Source organism: Symphodus melops (assembly GCF_947650265.1).
Source record: "Symphodus melops genome assembly, chromosome: 5".
Classification (NCBI taxonomy): domain Eukaryota; kingdom Metazoa; phylum Chordata; class Actinopteri; order Labriformes; family Labridae; genus Symphodus; species Symphodus melops.
In genome coordinates this window covers 4,177,652-4,203,846 of record NC_136695.1, presented here as the reverse complement: position 1 = coordinate 4,203,846, position 26,195 = coordinate 4,177,652, and the positions used below count along the sequence as shown (strand labels likewise).

Here is a 26,195-nt window from a genome sequence, read left to right as displayed (position 1 = left end):
GGGTCATTCATAAGTCTTTGAGGAGTGGGAGAGAATGCAGCTGAAGAGATGATCTAAACACGAGTCTGATAACATTGGTGTTTTACAATTTAATCTCCATCCAAGTGAAGCTACAAGTCAATTACCGCTCTTTAAAGAAAGATCGGGGTTGGCAGATCAGACTTTGAAAAAGTGGAGATAATCGGCCAATGAAATTGCAGTCTGTGTGTCTTTATCATCACTATGGCAACTGAACGTTTGATAAGGAGGTGGAATGAAATGCCGAACTAACACGAAACACACATGTAGTCACTTGTGTCCTGAATTTCCCTCGGGATCAATAAAGTATCTATCTATCTATCCATCATCTATGACAGCAGTTCTCGTATCCTTGCGTGTCTTAACGGCAAATCACAAACAGACGATTCTGTGAACGGTATCCTGTTCTTCCAAGAAGCGTCTGATCTGATTGTCAGACCTCAGAGATAGTGTCAAGCACCTCTGTTTAAAGAATCGTCAGCGCGTTGCCTAACCAGAGTGATTCTCATTTTTTTTACACCCGCCATCAAATTGTTGCCGTTTCATTTGAGAGCCATTACCGGCCCGGCGTCTGCCAGAAATGTCCGAGCTTTTTATTTGCACTTTATTTGACTGTTGCCTGGTCCAAGCCTGCATTGCATCACTGAAGGCATTTAATGATTATTCAGAGACCGGCAGTGTGGATTAAACTGCCAGCTCCATGTCTGTGTGCGGAATTAAAAAAAAAAAAAAAAAAGAAGGGGTGGGGGGGAATGGAGAGCGAGAGAGCCCTCCAGTGTTTGTGTGTCGCTGTCTGAAAGTTTAATATGGCCCGACCTGACGTGAAATGTATTCGCACACTGCTTCATTGTTCTATCATTCAGCCTTTGCTATCAGGCTGGCAGCTTTAAGAAAGCAGGATGTGTGGATGCTGAGGTGTGAGGGGGGGGGGGGGCTCATCTTTGCCAACAGGCTGAAGCTTGAACCTGCCCTTCTTTCCTCCGTCTTTTTACACGTCTGATTCTTCTTATAAGGTGAAAGTAAAGAAGCTTGAAGGTCGTCCAGCTTTACGAAGGATAACAGCAGCTGCCTCCTCACAGCTTTCTCTGATTGCTGTTCTGATCGAAGTGCCCTCCTGACCTCCCTGCACGGGAGCTGTCATTCTCTGGCTTATCTTTTTTTTTTTTTTTTTAGGATTGCCAGCAGTCGTGGAACACCACTGCTACCCTGTTTGTTTTCTCTCTCCCTCCCTCCCTCACACGTCCCCATGATGTGGCAACTTAACCGGCCCTTTCCTTCAGAAGTGCTCGATCGTGCTATTAGGTCTGACAGCGGAGCGGGTCAGGACTGGCATTAGGAAGCTGGCCCGTAGACGCTTAGTGACGCTTGGAGGTTGGGCTGTGTTAATCATGCAAGGAACAGCGTCAAGAAAAAAGAGGCAGCTCCATTGGTACGTATGTCAGACGCACTGAAGGTCGCCTGCCAGTGAGCCGGACCTCCCTCCAGAGCAAGGTCTGGCAGCGAGACGCCATCTGATCCACCTGTCATCAGCCTTATGAATAATCGCTGGTCGGGAAACGGAGTGCAATTAGTGTCAGTGTGAGTCCAGATCTGTTCTGAAGACTGACACGTTTGATGTGAAAGCAGACATGAGGCCGTTACAGCGTCCAAGCAGAGTGGCGTCCTGCCCAAACAAAACCAGCACCGCTCTTTTTGCTGACTCTGTCCACGCGTCGTCTCCATCTTTTACTTTAACGTGTGCTGGGTTTTTTTGGTTGTCAAATTAATAGTTATTAAATACATAATCTCACATGCATTCATTTCTGGCCTTCGTTTGAAGGAGAGAGTGGACAGTGACATGCCACGGGTTGCCTCCATACAGGGGGTGGGACCTAACCGCTAGGCCACCTGCGCTCCCATTACATATATGTTTGGGTTCTGTTTTTGTCGCCTTTTAATGGTTAAGAAAGTTGAAGAGTTTTGGTTTTAATCGATTTGTGATGTAATTTACTGTTTGTAGATTTTACCACCACAACTCCACCGATATCATTATTCAATGTTGACTTTGATTTCTAAAGAACTCTCTAGATAGCACTCCAACACGTTTCCATTAATCATGCTGCTTGTCTATTGGTGAATAAGTACCCGTGTGCACTGATAACATACAGAAATAGTCATGAGAGGTGCTTCTCCAGTCTGCACGCCAAACGTCTGTTTTTATAAGAAATCCAAGCTGAGATGGCTCCTGTGTGATGAAAGAGGCGCTCGTGGTTAGAAGATGAGAACGCTGCCAAAGTTTGAACGGTCCTTTGACGGCTCAGCGTCTATGACACTGATTTAAACATGAAAAGAGAATCTGATAGCCAATCAATAGATACATTTATTACAGATCTACATACTTCCTCTTTATTTTCTGCTTAAACGCTTCCTCTTCGACGTGTTTTACATGTCAACATATGCAAAAAAAAAACTTCTAACAACTGCCTGAAAACATCAGGATGAGCTGAATTGTTGAACTCGTCACCAGATAAATATTTGGCGTTGAGTGAAGGTGAGGTGAGAGCAGAGCAGGAAACATTAGTCCAATTCAAAGTGAGTCTAAATGGATTTTGGTGAATGAATGCTCTTTTACCTGTTTCTCAGTTTCATTAAACTGTTGGATCTTGTTTGAAATAGTTTTTCTGCACAGCAGCTGGAAACTTGGATCACACGTTGCTAGCTTTAGCACATTTTCTAACCCCTTATCTTCTACCACTAATAGTGATCTACAGTCCAGAGCGATCAATTTAGAGAGTGAATCTGTAACTTTATCAGATGTTGAATTAATAATTTTATTCCTGAAGACAGTTAATTGGTTGATTTTAGGCTGCAAACGCTTCTAGTATGTACTTGTTGCGAAGCTAGCGTGAAGCTAGCGATGAGCTAACTGTGAATAAATGTGCTAAAAAGATTAAACGCGTTATTTTCTTGTAATTAATTAATGGTAATTAAAGCATCAAAGTCCCACCCCTGGTATATAAACCTGTTTCTTTAGCTTAGGCTGCATGTTGTTATACGTTTGTATTTGTAGTCTCTATAAACTTTAAAGCACTCGTTCAGTTTGAACCCTGCGCTCGCCCCGCCTCTCTCCTTAGCTTACTCTGAATGTTCGTTAGCAGTACGACGGTCATCCTGATGCTCAGAGTGCAGGACAGCTGCAGAAAAGTCTTTAAACAAAGACATGAGGAGATTCAGTCCAACCAAGACTGTCTGAGACGCACTCCACAGATTTGATCTCTTTCTAGTTTGTACTAGTGGCGAAGCTAGTACAAAGAAGCTAGTGAAAAGCTAGCACAAAGAAGCTAGCACGAAGCTAGCGTGAAGTTAGCGGGTAACAGTGACAAACAGTTCTGCGCTGTTCATGAGGCAAACTGTGATTTAAATGGGCTAAAAAAATGAACGCGTTATGTTCTTGTAATTAAGGCGTTAAAGTCCCACCGCTAGTTAGGGTTAGCATTAGCCAGTATGTTCTTCTCCACTCTCTGGTTGACACTGCGAACATGACAAAGTAGCACTGATATGAAGTCTCTTCCACTTATGTGTGTCGTTCTTTTAAATCATATCCGGCCTCGTTTGGACAGGAAGAGTCTCCTGCTGTGACTTAAAGACTTGAAATGTTCACGTGTGGTCCGAAGCACCTTTAGCTTCCTTTGCTTTTGTTCTCAGGTTCAGGTGACCGTAAACAGCTGTTGTCCTTACCTCGCCAACTTTTTGTTAAAAAAAAAACAAAAACAAAACAAAATTGGATAGCAGTCAGCAGTGCACTGCAGGGCTTCGTCTGGGTTTTGGACGATGATTCATGAGAGCAAGTACAGTCGTGCTGTCTCCCATTGGGTGCCTTCAGCTGTGCACTCTGCTCGCTCACAGGGGTCATGGCGGTTTATGCCTCTAGCTGGCTCCCAGTCGCTCCACCTGAAACCTGATTCTTCAGCAGCAGTGACTCAGGCTAACAGCAGAGCTTTGACTGTGTGCTGGAGCCAACACACACACATGACCAACGTGTGTGTGTGTGTGTGTGTGTGTGTCCACACGTTCATAACTTCAGTGTTTAACAGTGATAGTGAACAGTCGTCCTCTCTCAGCGCTTCACACAGACCTCTTCATGTTCACTGGCTTGTTGCTGAATTTCTGCAGAAACATGATGCCGACCACAAAGTAGAGCTCATTACCGTCATGGCTGCCACTGCTTCCAGTAAGTAGTGCTGTCACTCAGTAACATTTCACAGAAGCCAGGCACACCACTGATTTGATGCTGTGATACCATGTGGTTAAACACAGGACACTATCTCTTATATGAGAGAGAGAGAGCGCTAACTTCCTGTATTGGGTGCCAGGGACTTCCTGACCGTTGCTGTGCCCTCATGATAGATATTGTTGATCAATATGATTTTCACATGGTGAGGTGATCACTCCGTTTTCCAGTCCCCCTCCATCATCGTCTTCACCGTACTGCACAGGTGACTAATGTCCAAGGCTGTGTTTGTTTATGGCTTTAAACAAACACACACACAGGAGGCAGTGCAGTGTGTCAGATCTGCCTGACCTCTTTACTTGGCTGCGTTTGCTTCCTCTGATGCTGGGAAGCTTGTGTTACAGCGGCAGGATGAAGGACAGCGTCTCCCTGCAGGAACTCAAAGACTTCTGATTTCATAAATAACCAGATAAAACCTCGTAGTCCGAGATGTGACACAAGCTAAACATTTGGCCCGACGTGCTCGTAATGAGCAGAGCTTTCTGCTAAAGGTCCTGACTTCTTATTTCAACAAACTTAATGAGCAAGGCAGGCCTCCTGAGATATTTGACTACACGCGTCGGATGTGTTGTCTCGTGCATTTCTGCTTGTTCACTGGTTTAATCAAAATACGACACGTTTCTTTAGTCACATTTTTGCCTTTTCTGTTCGATAGGACCGGATGAGGAGAGATGTTGGGAAGAGAGAGAGGGAAAGGGACAAAGTGGGATTGGAGTTTCAAAGACTCTAGCGTCTGTACATAGGACGCACAAACCACGAGGCTGATCTGGCGCCCCTGTTAAAGAGCTTTTTGTCAGTACAAATCTGTACGATTAATCTAAGGCCTCGTATTTCCACGCAGACGGCTTCTATTTGTGATTCTGCGTTAAATAGAGTCCAGTCTGCTTCCTTTTTATTGTTCTTAAAAAGTCTCAAGTGTTTCAATGTTCTTGTCTTTCGTCTTTGTAAGCAGCGCCTCTCGATTTCTCCCCGCCGCCAACACACACACACACACACACACACACACACACACACACACACACACATAGCTTCAAGCTCTGTCATGCACTTCCGTCCTGCTGAATAAATAAGATTATTAAAATAAAAAAACACACAGCTGCACATGAATTGAAATGAAGGGTTTAATGTTTCCTCCCGGAAGTTTTCAGATGATGGATCCGTTTCCATTTGAAGACGGCGTCCGTCCACCTTCTCCTCATTGAGCCATCAAAGTGCTGTCTGCCTCTTGTTTAGGCGTCCTCGCGTTCTGACACACTAATTCATATTTGAGTGGAAAGCCCCTCTCCTCTGACTCGGCTTACATCATTCTGCTGTTTCATTACACAACATGCACGATTGGGACAAATCATTTTAAGCTGGTTTTTCAGGCAGGAGGGAGGAACAGCTTGTCACCAGGATCAACAGAGCTGCCCGTCTGACTCTCCTTTTCCTCTCAGTCAGAGGAGGCTGCAGGAGTGCAGGGCTGTACATATTGATTGATATGATTAAAAAATGAACTGATTAACTCAGGGCTTTCTAATTAATTAATCCAAATGAATCACATTTTAAGTGCATCACAATATTTGCCCTAAAAAGCAACACTTTTCAATCTAAATGGATTTTAGTGAATGAATGAATGAATGAATGCAGGCAGTGTTACCTGCTTCTCAGTTTCATTAAACTGTTGGATCTTGTTTGAAATAGTTTTTCTGCACAGCAGCTGGAAACTTGGATCACACGTTGCTAGCTTTAGCACATTTTCTAACCTCTTATCTTCTACCACTAATAGTGATCTACAGTGCAGAGCGATCAATTTAGAGAGTGAATCTGTAACTTTATCAGATGTTGAATTAATAATTGTATTCCTGAAGACAGTTAATTGGTTGATTTTCGGCTGCAAACGCTTCTAGTTTGTACTTGTGGCGAAGCTAGCGTGAAGCTAGCGATGAGCTAACTGTGATTAAATGTGCTAAAAAGATTAAACGCGTTATTTTCTTGTAATTAATTAATGGTAATTAAAGCATCAAAGTCCCACCCCTGGTATATAAACCTGTTTCTTTAGCTTAGGCTGCATGTTGTTATACGTTTGTATTTGTAGTCTATATAAACTTTAAAGCACTCGTTCAGTTTGAACCCTGCGCTCGCCCCGCCTCTCTCCTTAGCTTACTCTGAATGTTCGTTAGCAGTACGACGGTCATCCTGATGCTCAGAGTGCAGGACAGCTGCAGAAAAGTCTTTAAACAAAGACATGAGGAGATTCAGTCCAACCAAGACTGTCTGTCTGAGACTTAGATTTGATCTCTTTCTAGTTAGATGAGTGAGATTACACTGAGAGGAAGTGTGTAGTGTCGTTACTTCATCTGTGTGTGTGTGTGTGTACATTGGACTGTGTGCTCTGCGGTACAACACGTCATCTCCTCTTCTACTTTATCAATGACTCTCACCGTGGCTTTCATTTTTCCATACACCATGAAGTGTGTGTGTGTGTGTACACACACACGTTCACAAGCGTCTCTCTGATCACTTGTAGAACTTTTGTGAAGGATAAAGATTTCTTTGTGTAAAACTGCAGCTGACAGTTAGTGATGATGAAACCTGTGTGCAATAATAAAGCCTGGTGTTCTTGTCCGACCGCCCGTCTTCATGTCTCTCTGATTGTGCTTTTTTCCCCTCTTATTGGTTCATGTGATGGAGGCCCCCTTTCATTTGATCCTGTCTGTGTTTGGCTCCGCTGCAAAGAAGATTATCCTCTGCAGTCTTTACTGTTAGTTATCGACCCAGCTGTCACATGTGCTTCCTGATATATTGCTGAATAGTTCAGTCTGAAGGATGTTTAGTCTGTTCAGTTAATGTGCAACAAACAGACATTTAGAGACACAAACCATCTCCTGCACACACGACGGGAGCCAGATTAAAAAGAGTTTTCTATTGGCCTGTACGTTCTCTCTCTCCTCCCTGTCTACATGGAGTGTTTATATGAAGTTCATACGTGTTGCTTCTTGCTCTGTGTGTGTGAACAGAGCTGGGTTTTGCTACCTGGGGACCCATGCTGGCTTTAGGAAAGACGGGAAAGGCTCACAGGAAATGAAGATCTTCCCGTGTGTTTTGATGAAAGAGGACTTAGCGTCCATCGTGTCTCCACGCTTCACCATGGCGAGATTCTCCCTGCACTGGCTGCACACGGCCACTTGAAGTTTGACCTTAACCTCTGTGACTGGAGGCAAACAAACACATGCCTCTGAATCTCAGCGAGCTTGTTTTCCATTCACTGCCCCCCCCCACCTTCACCTCTCAGCCCCCCGCTGCGTTCCCCCCGTCAGCGGCTAATTGGTTCCTCTTCACGTCTCTCTCCTGTGGGTTTGTCTCAGTGTGCGGCGCTGTGGCGGTCTGACCCTGCAGGCATCAAACAGAATGCAGGAGTAGCTTCGTCTCTCCGAGCGCAGACGTGACCTTCTTCACCTGACGAAGTCGAACAAGTCTGGATCTCCGGCTGAAGATTTGCCTTTCTTTGTTGACGTTTGTTTCGGGAAAAGTCGGAGGCTTTGATGATGAATAAAATCCGATCTGGAAGCCTGACACTTGTGACACTCTGCACAGAGCCGTAGTGATGATTAGGTGGTAAACGATGATGGAGGTTTTTTCAGGACCACCGGATGTTGAGCTCCGAGTCACTTTGTAATTGACTCATTCAATTACAAAGTGACTCGGAGCTCAGAGTCGTTTGAATCGGATCAGGATGCCTCCTGAACGCCTCCCTTTTGGAGGTTTTCCTGGCCCCGCCCAGCTGGGAGGAGACCCGGGGGTCAGACCTGGGGTCAGACCCGGGGGTCCAGAGCTCACTGAAGGGGTTATATATCCTGTCTGTTCTGAGACACCGTACGAGCCCTCCCAGAGGAAAAGCCACCTCTGATAACAAGCAGAAGATAAAGTCACACTGCACGGTGAATTAAATAAATCCATCCTCCCTCACAGAAACATTAAAACATGCCCCTCCCATTATGAGTGATGTAATGACATGCTCTCAGACAGGCCACACAAAGCCACCTCATTACAAACACATAATGCAACTACAGACTTTTTTTCTTCATCGCTTATTTTGCCCAATTTCACCGTTGACACTTTGTAGAAAGGGCTCGTCACACTTTGAGAAGTGTTTAAAAAAAAAAAAAAAAAAAAAAAAATGCTGCTTTTGTCAATCCAGCCGAGAAAACCAAACACAAAAGCCGTATTCTGTGTGTGTGTGCTACCAGAGAGCTCCCAGAGAGGTAGCGATCCCTGATGACAGAGAGCTACAGGGCCGTGGGTTTTATTTGTGGCTCGCTCACAGAAACGATCTCTACACTTCTTCTTCTTATGTCTAATTTGGTTTTCTTCACTTTTTGGCTTCCTGCTCTGAGCTGATCCGTGCGGTCTTCTGATCAGACAGTTTGCTCTGTTTTCACGGAGAACGATCTCTTCATGTATATTACAGATGCATTTAAATACAGAGTGCAGTGTGCTGATGTCTTGATCTTCCACCCACGACGCTGAGACTTTACACTGCGCTCCTTTGTTTACCCTCTGCTGTGCTCCTGAAGAGTCAAACAGTCAGTTCAACCGTGTATTCAAACAATTTAACCTTTTTTTGTTTTTATGCATTTATACAATTTGAAGTTTTCTGAAAAACTTTTTTATTTTCCTGCAGGATTTGAAGCTTCTCAAACATTTTGTGACTCTTGTGATGTTTTGTCTTCTTCCCCACTGATTGACACGTTTCTTTTTTTACTGTCAGATATTTCACTTTCAGCTGAGAGCGTCATGAATGACAGTCACTCAATGACGACTCTTCCATCTTCCACCCACAGGAAGAAAAGAGAGAGGAAAAAAAAGGAGAGAAATAATCAGCACTAATTTGCTTCTCTTAATCGTCTGTAAAATGTGAGCTGCAAATCCTGAACATGCATGATGACATCGACAGATCCTCCTGTGTCGCCGTTTGACTCATCGTACATTAGTGTGAATGCAAACCAGGCACATTCAACATAGTAAAGTCAGATTAAATACAGGACTGTAGGTCAGTATTAGCATAGCAAGTGACTGTTAGTCGGCTAATTGTGTTGCAGACGTGCAAAGATGTTTTGTGGATTTATTCACCCACAGATCCACAGCGTCCTCGTTTGAGTGTGACACTATCAGCTCTCTTTGTTGTCATCCATAAAGTCACTTTAATGGTGAGGAGACAGAGTCATCATGTACACGTACACGTACTTTACAGACGTGTTTGATGGATCGACAGGGTCAATGTTTATACATCGAAATCTCTACGGATCAAAGATCGGGCCGATGTGTTGATATCGGTATTGGCCCCAAAAGTCAGTCGGGCTCCAGGATGTCGATTCCAACGCTATCGATTGGTTTGTGGTTAATGAAACAGAGACGGTCTGATGACTGAACAACAATGCATGCATTCTTATATTTACTGTTTAATACACCCCTTAGTGCCACAGTCAATCTGACAGACTGAAAATAATGTGTGGTGTCTTTTCTGCCTGCTCTCACAGTGATACTTTCCACAGCTACGGTTTCACCAGTGCATACAGAGGAAGCCAATTAGAAATCCAGCTCAGCACACACACACACACACACACACACACACACACACACACACACACACAGAAGTCTGCTCTCTGTGGGGACATCCAGCCTTCCCTGGATTACACAAACCAAGTTTCTTGACATTGCAGAAATCAGCTTACTGTAGAAATCCAGCCACTTAAATGCAAAAAGTCAAAGCAGTGATGAGGAGTCGAGCCGACCGAGCGGCTAAGAAATGCAAACCTTGAAGCATTCTGCAGCAAGTTTGTAAACACGCCGTCTTTGTGGTCGTCTGCTGTGTTTACTTTACATCGTCCCGTGATTGCTGTTGTTGCAGAATGAGCGTTGTTTATACAGCGATGATCACAACAGCCAGTTTCCTCAGCGTGGGATTTGTGGGACTTTTAAAAGTGATGATGGCGACGTGTGGGACAAACCAGGTTTAGTCGATTTTGAAAGCAAAAAAAACAACCCCCGAGCCAGGTGAGAAGCGTTCGCTCGCTCCCCTGATCCTCTGCTGCTCTCCTTAAACCCCCCCCTCACACGCCGCGCATTAAAGAGATCAGACCGCACAGCGTTACTCCCCATCAAAGAAAAGTTGTTACCCTCATTAAAGGAACAAACAAAGGCAGAATGATCAGAACGGCCTCGCCTCCTTTTCACAGCTGATTAGTCTTTTAATGTGACAACAAACGGAGTCTCTGCGGCTGTCACTGATGCATATTTATCAGGATTACACCGTCTTTGTCCCAGTGTGATGGCTGACACAAACTAAAGGCCGAGCAGCGTGTTAGCTTTGTTTTTGATAACATTACAATTCGCTGCACACGGCAGGAATGGAGAAACGCGTCACTGTGTACTTGCAGGCTTCAGGCTCATCCGATCCTTCCCGCTCCTCCTCGTCTTGTCTCCTGCATCTTGACTGTGTCTCTCCTCTGCTGGCGTCCAGTTCAATGAATTAGCCCAGAGAGTCCCTGCTGGATGCATCCCAGCTCTGCTTCCTCCTCGTAGCTCCCGTCTCAACCCTGCTCTGTTTTCATTCTTTTCCTTTTCATCACTCTCACTTTACATGTCCCGTGGCTCCGCACTAACATGAACGTATGGGGAGGCATAGTGTTGTCTATGAGCTTTTAATGTAGCTGCTGAGTCCAGGCCTGGCTCCTCTGTGACTCTATGACCTGTGATGTGTTGGCTCAGATAGTCTGCCTGTCTCCACTAGTCGTACTCTACACTGCCAACAGATCCTGTGACTGGACTGTTTTGGCTTGAAACGCACATCCCCCTGCTATTCGGATATTAAGGAAATGTGATCCATGTTTTCATAAAGAAGTATTATAATGTTTGGAAGTTTTGTTTCACTGTTTTCTCTCCTTTAAATCGCAGTTTACGAGGGTCAGAAGCCCCCCCCCCCCCAGTAGAACATGTTTAATTGAGCCTCGGTGGAGGGAGAAGCTTTGTCACGAGCTGCCAGTGAGTTTCTCTTTCAGCCTCAGAGCCAAGTGACAAATAGGACAGTCTCGCCCCCAGAAGCCAGATTCTAGAAACATATTGGCTCCTTTATCATGTGGCAGGCACACGCCAAAGATAGGCCCCTGACCTCTAATTTAAGAAACAAGGCTCCAGGCCTCACACTGACACACTGCACAATGGGCTCTGCTTGCTTTGCATCTATTTGCATCATTTTTTTTTATCTGCAGCTGAACCCTGATGTGGCCACACAGACTGCAGTGTCATGTGGTCTCTACTGGGAATGGTTATTCTGTCTCACAGCGACCTTATGTTCGTATTAATCCGAAGAAACGTACAAGACTGCGTGAAGATAACGGACACGTTCACACGTTTGTCGGACAATCTTTTCTAGTGAATGACATCGTATGAAGTTGACTTTCCCGAAGCCGGACTGAACAATACCTGTCATGTAAATTTACTCTTGAATGTCTACACGTCAGTCGACCTCAAACTGGCTCCGCTCCTCTGTGCAGGCTCCGTGTCAGGAAGTGGGAAAAGAAAAGCCAGTAAGAATATAAGCCAAAGGTTTATACCAACCGGGCAAAGTTTGAATGTTTTAACAAGGAGACAGAGCTCAGATCGTGTCAGCTGAAGGAGAGCTGGAAACTGTCCATGTCTGACATCCGAGCAGTTTGGTTGGTGATGTCATAGATCAACCAGAAAAAGGTCCAATAGAAAGTGAAAGGGAGGCGTATCACCACCGACCGTAGCAGAGTCTATAATTCTTGACCTGATCGTCATCACTGAGCGTTCGTACGTCAAACACATCGGAAACGTCTGACGTGAAATAAGAACAGTGATGTAAACAAACACCAGTTCATTGATCCAGCTCACTCCCTCTCCTGCTGCAGTGTGTCAGATACGTCTCTAGCATTGTGAAGGCCAAACTCACTCCGACTCTGAATTTGAAAGTGAACTGTCATTGAGTATCCTCCTCGCCATGTTTTTGTCTTTCACACAGTGTTCAGCGTTCTCCTGGATGAAAGGGAAGCTGCTTCGCTGTGACACTCGCTGAACGTGCCAAAACAAGCAGAATCACAATCACAAATACTGTGTTCATCCCGCCGGGCGGGGGGGGCGGCTGCAAGCTCCTGAATAAATCACACCAATCCACGTGAAAATAGTGAAAACATATTTAGAGGCTTCAGCTTTTTGGACGATAATGCTTTAAGTGTTGTTAGGACTTTCACTTTCTTTTTAATGGATGCTAAGAGTTACTGCAAGGTTTTAGCAGAAAGTGTTGATTCAGTAAACTCAGGTCAGACAGACTCCTGGGAGCTTGATTTCATGGTCTGCTTTAGACAACCCACGGCACACATATATATATATACTGTAAACACAATCTCAGACAGACCTTCAGTATCGTCTGTTTCCCTAACAAACATCATGGTTTATCGGTGTTGTTGCACAGGAGCACGAGGCCAAGGCTGCCCGGATATGAAAGGAAATGAACTCATCACTTAGTGGAAAATAATCAAACCTGCCTGTTCCGACCAGCAAGCCGAGGATGAACCACACCAAGAGCAAATTTTACACTTCCCACTGTGTTTTTTTTTTTTTTTTCACAATAACACAACAAACTGAAACCTTCAGGGAGAGTGCCGTAAAAAATAACAAACAAAAACGTGTGTTCAACCGAAACTATCTAACCTGACTCAAAGAAAATGAAAGAAGAAACAGGCATCTGGCCTGGGCTTCTCTCCCCTACTAAAAGAATGGAGAGCTGCATCATGAATTCATCATCCCAAATTTCCCCATCAGGGATCAATACAGTTACATCTTATCTTATGAGACAAACAGCAATCTCTTTGAGAGCTCGAAGGAGGGGCGGCTCTGCCTTTAAATCAGGTGACCCGCTATCTCTGCACCAATCCTGCTGCACCAGCTGCACGCCAACCAGAGGCCGACGTGAGACGCAGAGCACAGTGACAACAACACGCTCTGACCCTCAGCCATGACACGGTCTGCTGCCAGCGCAGGTCATGTGACATGTGTTTAATGAAGCTGGCTTTCATTTACCACGGAGTGTCGTAGAACCAGAGCAGCTGCTTTTGACCCGATCAGAAGCAACCACATGGCACCTTTGATGACATCCAGGTGTTTGTATGTTTTTAGGACCCGGGTGCACGATCTCACTCTGTTACTCTTATAACCACAACTAACGGTAGTGTTGGACGTAACGGGTGTGAAACTTTCGTCTACAGGACACGAACGATTCAACTCAAAAGTCCTTAATGAAGAAATGTACACGCATTTAATGACCTTTACTTTGCCCATATGTGAGCAGGTTGAACTTTGAATTTTCAACTATAAAAACCTTTTTTTTTTTTTTTCCCCGGCTGGTCAGTTCGTTTCCTCTGTCAGCTTCAGCGGCCTGGACTCTCTTTTTATTCAGCTGTAAGATGCTGGTTTTATTCTTTGATTAAGAAAACAAACCAATCAGAGAGCTTGTAGATACTGAGCAGCTCTTTTTTTTTTTTTACCCCGGGACTTCCTGAAAACCAAACGTAGAGAAAATAAAGCAGTTTCTGTCCATTGATTGTTTCATGGCCTGAATGACTTTTGTCTCTTGGTGTGGGGAGTCTTTCTTTGAGCTCAACACCTCAGAGACAAAACATCAGCCCTGCATCATCCATTAATATTAACAATCTATAACCTAAAACAAACATCTTATGTCTCCGTCCGCCTGTCCTCTGGACACCGTTCACTGAGTCGCTGTGAGCTGCTGAAGACGCAGCACAGGTGAGACATGCTGATGCACTCTGTGTTACGTCATTTATCTGTTCACATAACGGCTGTTACAATGAGCCTGTTGTTTTTACACGACATCATGAATGTGAGTGAGTCCCTGAGAGGAGCCTGTAGAGCTGCACATGTCGTGGACAGGAGGTCTTGGATGTTTCATGTGGAGCTGCGTCCTCCGTGCACTAAATGATCTCATCTCCTCCGCTCGGCTCCAGAGGCGCTCGGATGTGTCGAGCAGCTGCTTTAGAGAAGCAAAGCAACTGCTCATTAAATAATCATCATGACTGCAATGGGCTGAGACGGTGTTGTTGTCAGGCTGTTAGCGCTGCTGACCAGCTCGCTCTTCTTCTGAAAGAGATCTCAAACCAACCCTGCAAACTCTGCCGCGCACCACTTTCTCAAATATACCATTCTTCTTCTTCTGCGTCTGCACGCTGAAGTCAGTGTTCTTATTTGCTAATAGGTGAAGCACTTCCTTTGATGTTGTCCACTGCTCTTCCTTCACCGTCATGCCGACTCGCCCTCCCTGCTGCTTCAGGACTTTTTGCAACCTGCTCTGAAACTCCAACAGGGTGCAGATTAGTTTTTATCTGTGTGCTGTGCATGTGGGAGGCTTTTTCACTGCGTCACGTCGGCTCTCTCAGCGAAGCAGTCGGCAAGAAACACACTTCTGTGAGACACACACACACACACACACACACTCCTCAAATATATTCTGGGCCAAATTTCTGGCCAGGTAGCTCAAATGTTACTAAAATATTATTTTTTAATTTTATTTGTTTGAAGTTTTATCTCTCATGCCGTCATTGGCTGAAGTGACCGGACGTGTTAGGAACGACATGCAGCAAAGTGTAGAGGTCAGATTTGAACCCAGACTCTGTACATGGGCCAAACAGCATAACCGCTAGGCTAGTACTGCACCCCCTTCCAAGTCGACTGTTTTAATCATCAGTCAGTAGATTTACATTTCATCTGTCCTATGTGAGCACTTGTTGTCTTAAGCCGTGGTGTGTTGTGCACATCGACCGAACATGAAGTATTTTATGTTTTCCAATAAAGACCAAAGCCAGTGAACCCCACAAAGACTTAAAATCAGAGTCTCCGACTCTCTGGTGAGTCTCTTTTTATTGGAGATCAAAATTTAATCTGCTTTCCTTTCAAAGATTTTAAAGACGCATTCAAGTTACTGACCAGTACCACTGAACTATTTCACACATTTGGAAAATCTTTATTGTCCCTGAGGGGGCAAATTGGTTAGCAGCAGAGGTCCATACAGGCAACACATTCATAAAAAAACAGCACAACACATTTAAACAAGATAGACGGATAAAAACAAGAATGTACATTTAAGTTTAAAATCCATATTTAAAAACAGGACTGTTTTCTTCCAGTCAGCAGGAAGTTCAGATATCTGACAAAAGCTGGAAAAAAAAAAAGTGACGACTTAGCTGCTGAGAAATGTCAAGAAATAGTTGCAGAGCTGACATTTAATAGGAGGCAACATTTTCAATAATGGCGTGTGTGGAGGTCACCCACATCCCTTTTTTATCACTAAACATTTATTTTCCTGCATTTGAATCAAATGTTTTGTGTCTTCTTGACTCTATTCTCCTGTTCATCATTTCTTTGTAGAGTTCCTGTGCTCTGTGACTGTGAGGCACGCCAAGGTTTCATACGAGCCTCATGAAAAGCCTCTCTGGGGTTGTTGATGTGCTGAACTTGAAACAAACCAAACAGAAATGAAATCACCGAATGTGGTGAAATTCAGATTTTAGGTGCAGCTCTGCTTTTAACTTTGTTGTGTTTCCAAAATCTTTTTTATCTCAAACTCATTGATCTTTCAAGTTTATATATTCTCCTCAGGCCGGTCCGTGCAGAGCAACAACATTTTAGTGAAGCAGCCGAGGCAGCCCAGCATGCTGAGAGAGTAACACACACACAGACTGTCTGTTTCCTCATCACTTTACTCCCCCCGACACAAACACTTTAAGGTTTCTTTTCATGACTTCAGTTGTGATCTGACCCTGTATAGGAAGTTACATAAAACAACAGTAAGTCGGGGTGCAGCGGTCAGTGTTTCCGCGTATCTGTGGAGGCTGTAGTCCTCCAAGCGGGCGGCCTGTGGCTCCTTTCCTGCACGCCATTCCCCCCTCTCTCCTTCCCAGATTTCCAGCTCTATCCACTATCCTATCTCTCCAATAAGTCAGTTGGATTCATGACTGTTCAACTGGCTGTTAGCGACATACAGTACAAATGCAGAATTGGGTTGTAGGCTATGACCGTCACGCCTGTCACTGAGCATCACATGACCCTTTTCCCCCGTATAGGTGTGACAGGTGTGCAGAGCTACCTGTCACACATGTTTACCCTCCTTATTAGCAGCTATGTTCTGTCCTTTCTGTTCTGACCTCTACTTTATCTTGACCGTCTTTTTCTCCTCTTCCTGTACGGACAGAGTTTCATTGTGTCGTGTTCCACTTGGTGTGATGTTTCTCTACCTCGCCGCTCTGCCTGTGGGACTGGGATCTGAAAATAAGCCCACACCTGCTCACCCAACTCCCCCTCGCCCTTCTCCTTGTGCTCCTTTCTGTCCAGGCAACATTTTGTACCTCGGCTTTTAATTAAAATCTCGAGATGAGTTGTAGCTCCTCAGTTCTTTCAGATCATTTTCACTTCGTCTCTGCTGTTGTACCTTAACTGGTACACAGGTGCAAACCTGTGCTGTAATAGATAATTTAATAAGCCCGACTCTACCATTTCTTGCATTTCAATGTTTTCTTGCCCTTGGGCATTGAGAGTGTTTCTTGCCTTCTGCTCCTCCACAGCCTCACCTGTAATGCTCCTTCCTCCTCTCAGTCAGGTGTTGACTAAGTCACCGTCTAAGCCATGGTGACATTTACATAGGAATCACTCTCATGAACCTTTCTAATGAATTGCTTTACATTTAACGCAGGCTTGTGTACAGCTGGTAGAACTAACCTACGAGATAAAGTCCAAATCTTCTTGTACCAATTTTACTTTTATTTGTCACGCACTCCTAAAAGTTTTCTAAAATATTGCCGCGGTTAAAACTCCTCAGTAACTCCAAACCCACCCATCGTTTGTTTTCCTTAAAATGACTGAAACAAACTGAGATTAATGACTCAATGCAAGACGCAGTGTTTGGTTGCACAAATAGGTACAATACAAATTACTGTAACTTTTTGGAATTTAAGTTGCACCAGTAAGATTTTTTTTTTTTTTTCTGGAGTGAAAGTTTTAAAGGTCACACATAACGCACGACTCGCCTGTCTAAAGTCCCCCAATGATGAGTCCATCCTCTCTGTCTTCAGCATTCTCCACTTTCAGAAAATGTGTCCTCAAACAGGCCGTTTGGAGATGTTCCCTTCATGACATCACAAAGGGCAGTAGCCCCTCCCCCAGGTGGGTGACACTCCCACAGCTAGGTGTTTGTTCTGCCGTCTCACTGTAAACAATAGGACATGGAGCGAGAAAGCACCGAGTACACCCGAGCCCTTCCAGAGAGGGGGCGTGGTCAGACACAGCTCATTTACATATTTAAAGCTACAGACACAGAAACAGCCTGTTCTAAGCAGGGCTGAAATAGAGGGGTTAATAGACATGATCAAATACAGGATCAAAGTGGATTTACAACAACACACTTCACACACATGATGAAAAGGAGCTCTGAGACTTATTTAAAGTAGTGATAAAGGAGGAGGACATGTGCCCTTTAAGCTGTCTTGTTTATTTCAGCAAAGTCAACAACGTGCGTTTGTTTTTGGCCACACGGAGTTTGAAAATTAAATCTGCTTAATCAAAGTTTGCCGGGTGGAAGGTAACAATGAGCCGTCTTTAATGGAGGACTAGCACTCCACCGAGATCACACTGAACAGTAAGGCTGAACAGTACCATCGTTTACTGTAAGTCAGACCAAGTGTAGCAGTTTGTCTCAGCATTATATTATTACATAAATCTGTCTCACCGGTATATCGAATGCAGCAAACTTTTCATATGAATCTAATACACATCATTTTAGGGTCAATCTTCACGTTCATAAGGATAAACTTTTTCTAATGCCTTCTCACACTTTCCACCATTTTGCTCCTTTGGTTCTGACTCATCTCCTGATCCTCTTCCTTTTATTCTTTCCACATCTTAGCCGAGGCCCGGAACAATCCACGAGTTCAGAAGAGCCGCTGTCTTCATCCACTGTGAAATTAGATTCTAGTCAAAATGGGGCCAGTTGGAGTTTAGAGACGATAGGAGCGATTTGGGTGGTTGTTTTTTGCAGGTACAGCCAATCAGAGGGCGGGGTGGACAGAGAGCCTCGTTTCTTCCATGATGGGTGCTCGACCTCATTAAGCATTCAGAGAGCCTTGACCAATCCTACGACTGTAAGCCAGCGAGAAGAAACACAGATTCCAGTTGTTGTTTTTTTAACCCTCGCTTCTCTGCGAGCGTGTGGCCAGCACGCTGTGAAGCTCTCCTCTCTGTTTCGTGTTCGCATTAAGGTGAAGACTAAGAACCTTGATTTTAATAAATACCAGCTCGATCGATGTGGAATAAGCGTATCTCCTTCGCAGTAAATCTCCTCTCTGCTGCTCATGGTTGGAAAAGGAATGTGAAAGAGAAGTCGTTACCGTGTCAACGTCTCCGCCTGTTATTCATCAGAATGAAACTCAGGGTTTGAAGGATGGAAGGAGGAGAAGGCACTTCATCTTTCTGTGTAATGGAAGCTGCATTTTACTGTAATACATCACATCACATTCACACCGACGATCACTGGTACCATTAAAACGTGTGTAATATGTCGACTCTTCTAAAGCTAAGAATCAGTTCAAGGTGCCTCCGAGGTAAACCTGTAGTGCAGACGTTCGATCCAGTAACGGGGTTATTAAAGCTGGATATGTAAAAGCTCTCGACACTTTGTTTGGTCGGTGGCTACAAGACGATGTTGTTAACGTCACGTTTGTCACGTGTGAGTGTTTTGAAACTAATCCTGTGACGCCGCCCTGACCACACGTCCTTGATCTGGTCAATGAGGAGGAGGAGGGTCAAAACAAAGGGGAGGCTCCTGTGTGACGAGTGTGTGCAGGCTGTTTCTCCTCTTTAAACTTCGCTTGTCACAACACACACAACTTGTTTTCAGACTTTTGAGTTAAAACATTTTGAATGTCTTTTTGTGTGTGTGTGTTTCAGCATCTGTACACACACTGTTTAGAGTCGTGTGTGTGTGTGTTAAAAGATGCAGTTAGTCTCTTTGCTCTCCCCGTGTCGTCGCTCTCCGAGCTGCTTGTTTTTCATTCCTCCTGTGTTGCACTCCCACACATGCCATCTAGAAGCAGCGGGGAGCTCGATCCCCCTGCAGAGGCTGCCACTGCCCGGTGCGTCTTCAGAACAGATAGCAGCACGAGCACATTAAAGGTGATGCCGCCCTGGCTGCTCTTTGGCCGTCTGCCATGCTCAAAGGGAAAATAAAAGCCCTGCTATCATGAAGGATGAAGCAGGAGTCCTGAAGTCCATTTGAATTCAGAGCACAAATGAGAAATACGAACATGCACGTATTTGTGTCTTCCTTAATGTCTCTTACAGCCCAGCAGAGGTTGATAGCTTAAAGGGACTCTACAGTCACAGTCATAATAGCATGATGTATTAGCCTGCAGGGATTTCTGCACACTTGTTTGTTTACGTACTGACTGAATGTGTGTGTGTTTATTCAGCCAAGAGATATGCATCACACGGCCGATGATTTTCCATATGCAGAAGCAGGCCAGAATGTTGCCATGGTAATTAGTCAAACTGATTCTTGCATCTTTTTTTCCTTTTCCTTCACTGCCTCGGAGTCTGCCCCCTGGGGGCCAGCGGAGGCGTTACAGTGAGCCCTCATTTGGACCCTTGCTGAAACAGATGACCCTCAGTGCATTGAGGCTTTCGGCTGAGAGTACGCTTTAATTTGTAACGCTGACGTTTCTTTACTTCATGACGATTGGTTTAAAATAATGTTCTTTTTTTTTTTTTTTTTTTTTTTTTTTTTTCTGCACTTCTGTCAGTGGGACTTGATCAGACGTCTGCGGGGAAGCTCAGCTCAGAGTTGAAGGCAGAATGTCATTCATATTCTCTCATGCATACCGTGTGCAGTATCAGCAATTACTGAAAGTTACAAACACAGCACATTTTTCTCCCTTTAATATCCAAAATTAATCCCAACTTCTTTCAACTCGTTTCTTTCTAAAAAAAAAAAAAAGTTTGCACGTTGATCCGCAGCCATGGAGCGAGAAATGACAGCTCCAGCTAACAGAGTGAAGGTTTTGGTTAACCCTTTGAATACATAGACAAGAGTGAAGAACATCTGTGGTTTGGTATTTGAAATGCTAAAGACAAAAGCTTGTAAGGATGTTTAATAAGAGGCACACAAAGTGCCCGTTGTAGACTTTGCTGAACACAATAAAAATCTTCATGCAGCAGTTTAAACTTGATGGTGTCTCATATTAAGGATTTTACGGCGGACAGTTTGCGGCATCTGAGACGTCCTTTGTTGCTGCGGTATCAAAAAACAGCTATCCACATGGTGTGATTTTATTTTTATTTTTTTTTCTCTCGAATGATATTTTAGTGTAAAAAACTGTCGTCATGACAACCGTAATGCTCACTGGGTGGACGTACATTGTCGTGCCAGTTTAATTTGACCTGACATCTCAGTCTGTCCAGTTCTTTATGAGCCCTGGATCCCAAAGGGTGGGGGTGTGCGTGCGTGCGTGCGTGCGTGCGTGCGTGCGTGCGTGCGTGCGTGCGTGCGTGCGTGCGTGCGTGTGCGTGCGTGCGAGACACACGGTCTCACTCCAGGAAGGAAACCCAGCACCGAGGACGTAATGGATTATCTGCTTGTTAGTTGTGAGTGTTGCTGTGTTTGCAGGCACTTTTTCTCTCCCCCCTCGTTTTTCAATCAGATAACTGAACCCACCAGAGTGAGCCTCAACACTCGAGCACATACTCAGTCCTACGGGGGCTGAGCCAGCTCCTCTGCAGACCCTCCGTCAGACTCCTGTTCTTAGTGGACGCGTGGTTTAAAGCTCGGGGGACGGGCGGACCGACTGTTGAGTACAAGCACAGATGAGATAGATGCACTTCTCTCAGGCCTCCGGTCTTATTATGCACAGAGCTGTAGGTGGACTCTTCCTCTCTTCACGTCCCAGTGGCTGTAAATAAGTAAAGAAATAAAAGGCAGCGAGACGAGATGTGAAGGTAGAGTGGACGAAGAAAGGCCGTGTGTGTGTGCTGCCTGATATTTAAGAGCAGTCTTTGTAGAAGAAGATCGAAGTCTTTGTTATTTGAGCGGCTCGCTGCTTTGACTAGTGGTTGTCTCCCTCCTGTGGGCCTCTACTAAAACAAAGTGAGTTGAATGAAAGGAGCCGAGCCACAGACAGAATCACTGCTGAGAGAAAAATCCAACTTTCTCACCCAGGAGGGATCGTAGAGAGGAGTTAATGTCTGTCAATGATGAGGGCACACACACACACACACACACACACACACACACACACACACACACACACACACACACACACACACACACACACACACACACACACACACACACGTTTAACTCTGCACTTAAAATGGAAATTAACGAGAACTGAAATGTGAAAAGAAAAAAATCTCTTCAATCAGATGTTTATATTCTAATCAAAATAAATAAATAAAAACAACAACAAACACACGATTAAACTTAGATTATTCACAGATGAACAACAACACAAACAGGCGTGTTGTGCAGTAAAGTTCTTTTACTGATTTGATAAATCTGACGTTGTCCCCTCACAGTGAGGAGGTTGCTGGTTGAAATCCCCGTCTGACAGCAGCCTCTCTGTGTGGAGTTTGCACGTGTTGGCTCTCTCTGACTTCCTCCCACAGTCCAAAGACTCGCTGCTGACTCTAAGCTGTCTGTAGGAGTGAACGTGACTGGTTGCCTGTCTCCTCATGTCAGCCCTGTGATTGGCTGCTGAACAGTCCAGGGTGTAACCCCGCCTCTCGGCCAATGATAGAAGCAGGAAGTGTTAAAGATAATGGATGGAAGAAAGAGGGTGACAGTGATGGGACACTTTGAGGGTCAGACTCCATCAACACTTGATTGGACGGAGAGCTTCAGGAAGCCGATGAACACGTTTCTTTTTGAAAACGGGAACAGAAGCCTGAAATTTTACGCTTATCCTTTTTTTTTTTTTTTAAGATTTATTTTGGGCGTTTTACGCCTTTATTATTAGTATAGATGGAGGACAGTGGATAGAGACTGAAATTGGGAGAGAGGGTGACATGCAGGAGCCGGACGTGAACCCGGGCCGCCTGACCGACAATGATCCGATACCTTTAAAAATACACCAGTCTGTGTTCTCTCTGCCCAGTGACGACCATTTTAAAGCCCATTTTGTTTATTATGGCTTCAGAATGCCTCTTCTGATATGAATGGATGATGACGTCCATGTTTCATACAGTCTGTGGTAGAAACACCGAGAATTGTAACATCACACTGGGCGTCAATAAGAAGATCCACCTGTGTGTTGAGTAATGTCTGACAGCCTTCTCTCTCTCTCTCTCTCTCTCTCTCTCTCTCTGCAGGTTCAACTACCGGTCGACTCACCATCTCACCACCAATGGCTTCTACGAGTTCCTTAACTGGTTTGATGAAAGGGCCTGGTATCCTCTGGGCCGGATAGTGGGGGGGACGGTGAGAGCTTTACTGCTGTTTGTGTTCCCCTGTCTCTCTCTCTCTCTCTCTCTCTCTCTCTCTCTCTCTCTCTCTCAGCCTCGTCCTGTCTTTGTCCTTATGTCTCTGGAGTCACATTACGAGGATAAATCGTCTTCTTAAACTCACTCTACACTTTGAAGTGTTACACACACACACACACACACACGCACACTGAGCATCGCTGTGCACTTAAAGAGCTCCTACAGGAGACGGCGAGTTGGAAGGCAGAGTGTAGCTCTGTCTCTATAACCGATGAAGGACGGACAGACCGGGGTCACTTCACACACGTCATAACACAACTCACCTCAGAGGGCCCATCCCACTCTGTGAGGTTTCATACCACAGGCTTTAAAATGAAACAAAGAGGGAGAGAGGTGCACAGTAGTCTGTTGTTCCCTGCAGGGGGGGGAGGGGGGGGGCTCAGTCCTCTCCAAACTGCATCAGGGTCATTAGATGAGAAGCTGAAGCCCTGTTTCCACCAAGCAGTCCGGTTTGGTTCAGTACAGATTGGTACTGTAAACTCTGATCTTGCTATCCGTAGCTTCATTTGATAAGCAGAGTCTAAGCCGCTAAATAGTGTGACATCATAGCGTCATACATAAAGACCTTTATAAAAATACATCATTTGAAATCAAATTAAATTCAAGTAAAATATTAATAATCACTTGAAACAGTGTTTTTTGTTATGTCAATGTTATTAATTAATATTAAGAGTGTATCATATTAACTTTCTCTTATGAGTGAAGCATCAGTAACAAATCACTGAAATGCTGCTTCATATAATCCTGTCTGGTTCGAGTTTCAACCTGCGCCCAGTCTTACGAATGTTTGTGTTGTCTCTTCTAACTGTGATAATACTGTGAGGTGTCCGTGCTGCTTTGTGTAGTTAATCAGTCTCCTGACATGTTTAAGCTTTCTTCACTGGAGCTAGCTCCTCGCTCGCTTCGCACTTCGTCTTCTCCATCGATCAAGAGAAGCTAAAAAGCAGACAGCGCCCTCTGCTGGTTAAAAAGAAACACTGCATTCGGTGTTACTATATTTGTATCACTTATAATTTTTTTTTTTTGCGAAGTATCTTTTTAAATCCAAAGAACGACAAAGTTACTTCCTGATTCCTGTCAGCGGCTCATAAAAAGTCGGCTGCTCATTTGAATTGTAAATTAAAGCGTTTGCAGAAACGCATGGAAGCAGAAGTTGAACTTCCTCAGAGATCTTATTTTGTTTGTTTGTTGGACAGATCATTGAGATGAGTGTTGGCTGTCCTCTGTCCTCGTCTCGTCCTTCAGGTGTACCCGGGCCTGATGGTCACCGCGGGTCTCATCCACTATGTGCTCAACCTGCTGCACATCACCGTCCACATCCGGGACGTGTGTGTGTTCCTGGCGCCCGTGTTCAGCGGCCTGACGTCCATCTCCACGTTTCTGCTCACCAAGGAGCTGTGGAACCAGGGGGCGGGGCTTCTCGCCGCCTGCTTCATTGCAATTGTGCCGGGCTACATCTCCCGCTCTGTGGCCGGCTCCTTCGACAACGAAGGCATCGCCATCTTCGCCCTGCAGTTTACCTACTATCTCTGGGTACGCCTTTCTCCCCATCGGCAGCAACACAAAACTCACCAAACTATAAGAACGGGTTGAATAAACGAGTCTGTTCTTCGTTAACTGCAGGTGAAGTCCGTGAAGACGGGATCCGTCTTCTGGGCCATCGGCTGCTGCCTCTCTTATTTCTACATGGTGAGAACACACACGATACAAATGTCTCCTTCATGTTGTGTTCGTATTTGTCAGTGCTTTCATGTTAATGACATGGTGAATGGATGGTGAAAGTCTTCTGACTACTCAGAATATTTCCAAACTGCAGGACACACCTACACATTCAAACTCTGATGAAGGAGGCTGCTAGTGGAGCGATTCAGGGTTTAATGCCTTGCTTAAGGACACATAGTACATGTTGCTGCAGGAGCTGGGGATCGAACCGTTTGTCTCAAAACGTATAAAGCCTTTTTTTCCCCTAATAAAAAAACCAAACACGTCTGTTATGAGAGTTTTTCCCTCAAACACCCATCATGACTGATGATTAAACATCTCAGTTCTGGACACTCTGAGACAATGAGCACAACGCCTGTAAAAGAGGTGTGTGTTTGTATTATGAACATGTGTAGAGCCGTGTGTGTGTGTGCGTACATGCGCGTCATCGAGGGTCCAGGGACCAACGGCATTATCTGAATGGTGGTGTTAATGCCTGAGCTCAACAAGATTTTACAACTCTCAGAGGTGTGTGTGTGTGTGTGTGTGTGTGTGTGTGTGTGTGTGTGTGTGTGTGTGTGTGTGTGTGTGTGTGTGTGTGTGTGTGTGTGTGTGTGTGTGTGTGTGTGTGTGTGTGTGTGTGTGTGTGTGTGTGTGTGTGTGTGTGTGTGTGTGTGTGTGTGTGTGTGTGTGTGTGTGTGTGTGTGTGTGTGTGTGTGTGTGTGTGTGTGTGTGTGTGTGTGTTACAAGGACTAGTACACTGGTTACAACACTGATTATTTTCTGCAGTGTAAAGCGGTGCACGGATTCCGCAGGGATCAAATTATGATCTGTACGATATGTAATTCACCTGCTGTTTATCCATCAGTGCACACGCTGACATAGCTGACACCTCTTCTTTATTAATGAGTGAAAACTTTAACCCTTTAAAGTGTGATTTCTGTTTTGTTTGTTTGACAGGTTTCAGCCTGGGGCGGTTACGTCTTCATCATCAACCTCATTCCCCTTCACGTGTTTGTCCTGCTTCTGATGCAGCGCTTCAGTAAAAGAGTCTACATAGGTGAGACACGCACACACACACACACACACATTCTAGAACATGAACATTTTGCAGTGATGCTCCTGTGGCGTTCAGTGAATAATGGCGTCCTACCTGTACAGTCTACATACAGGGCGCTGTTATGTGGGCGTTGGAGTAAGAAGTCTGCAGAGCATCCTTTTAATGCATCATGTTCAGCACGTTTTAACAAGAAGACTTGGAGATAGTAACCCCCCTGTGATCAGGCCTGCACTGAGGGAGCAGCTCTGTCCTCACTCCGCACAGGTTTGATAAAACATTCAGGTCCGGCCAGTGTTGGAGAGTGAAATGGGAATCATTAGAGTCGACATAAGTGCAGCCAGCTCCCAGCGTGCACGATGCAGAGAGTGAAATACATCCGAGCTGTCACGGTTAAAGGTTTGGAGGACGGCCTGTCTGCACGCACAGATGACATTTCACACGTGCAGAAAGAAACTGGCACATCGGAGGATCTGATGTCCTCCCATCCCAGAACTATGCATGAGCAAAATGTGAAAAGACCTGGTCCAGATGGACTCCCACACCAATCTGATG

At 44.9% G+C, this 26,195-nt stretch overlaps 1 protein-coding gene across 1 annotated transcript in view; it reads left to right on the top strand.

Annotated features, from left to right (window-relative positions):
* LOC306824186 (dolichyl-diphosphooligosaccharide--protein glycosyltransferase subunit STT3B-like) overlaps positions 1-26,195 on the top strand; it is a 46,381-nt gene that overhangs the window by 2,101 nt on the left and 18,085 nt on the right. Inside the window, exons 2-5 of the mRNA XM_079344214.1 lie at positions 22,712-22,820; positions 24,128-24,415; positions 24,506-24,571; positions 25,544-25,643. Coding sequence (XP_079200340.1) covers positions 22,712-22,820; positions 24,128-24,415; positions 24,506-24,571; positions 25,544-25,643 — 563 coding nt within the window. The remainder of the gene's footprint in view (positions 1-22,711; positions 22,821-24,127; positions 24,416-24,505; positions 24,572-25,543; positions 25,644-26,195) is intronic.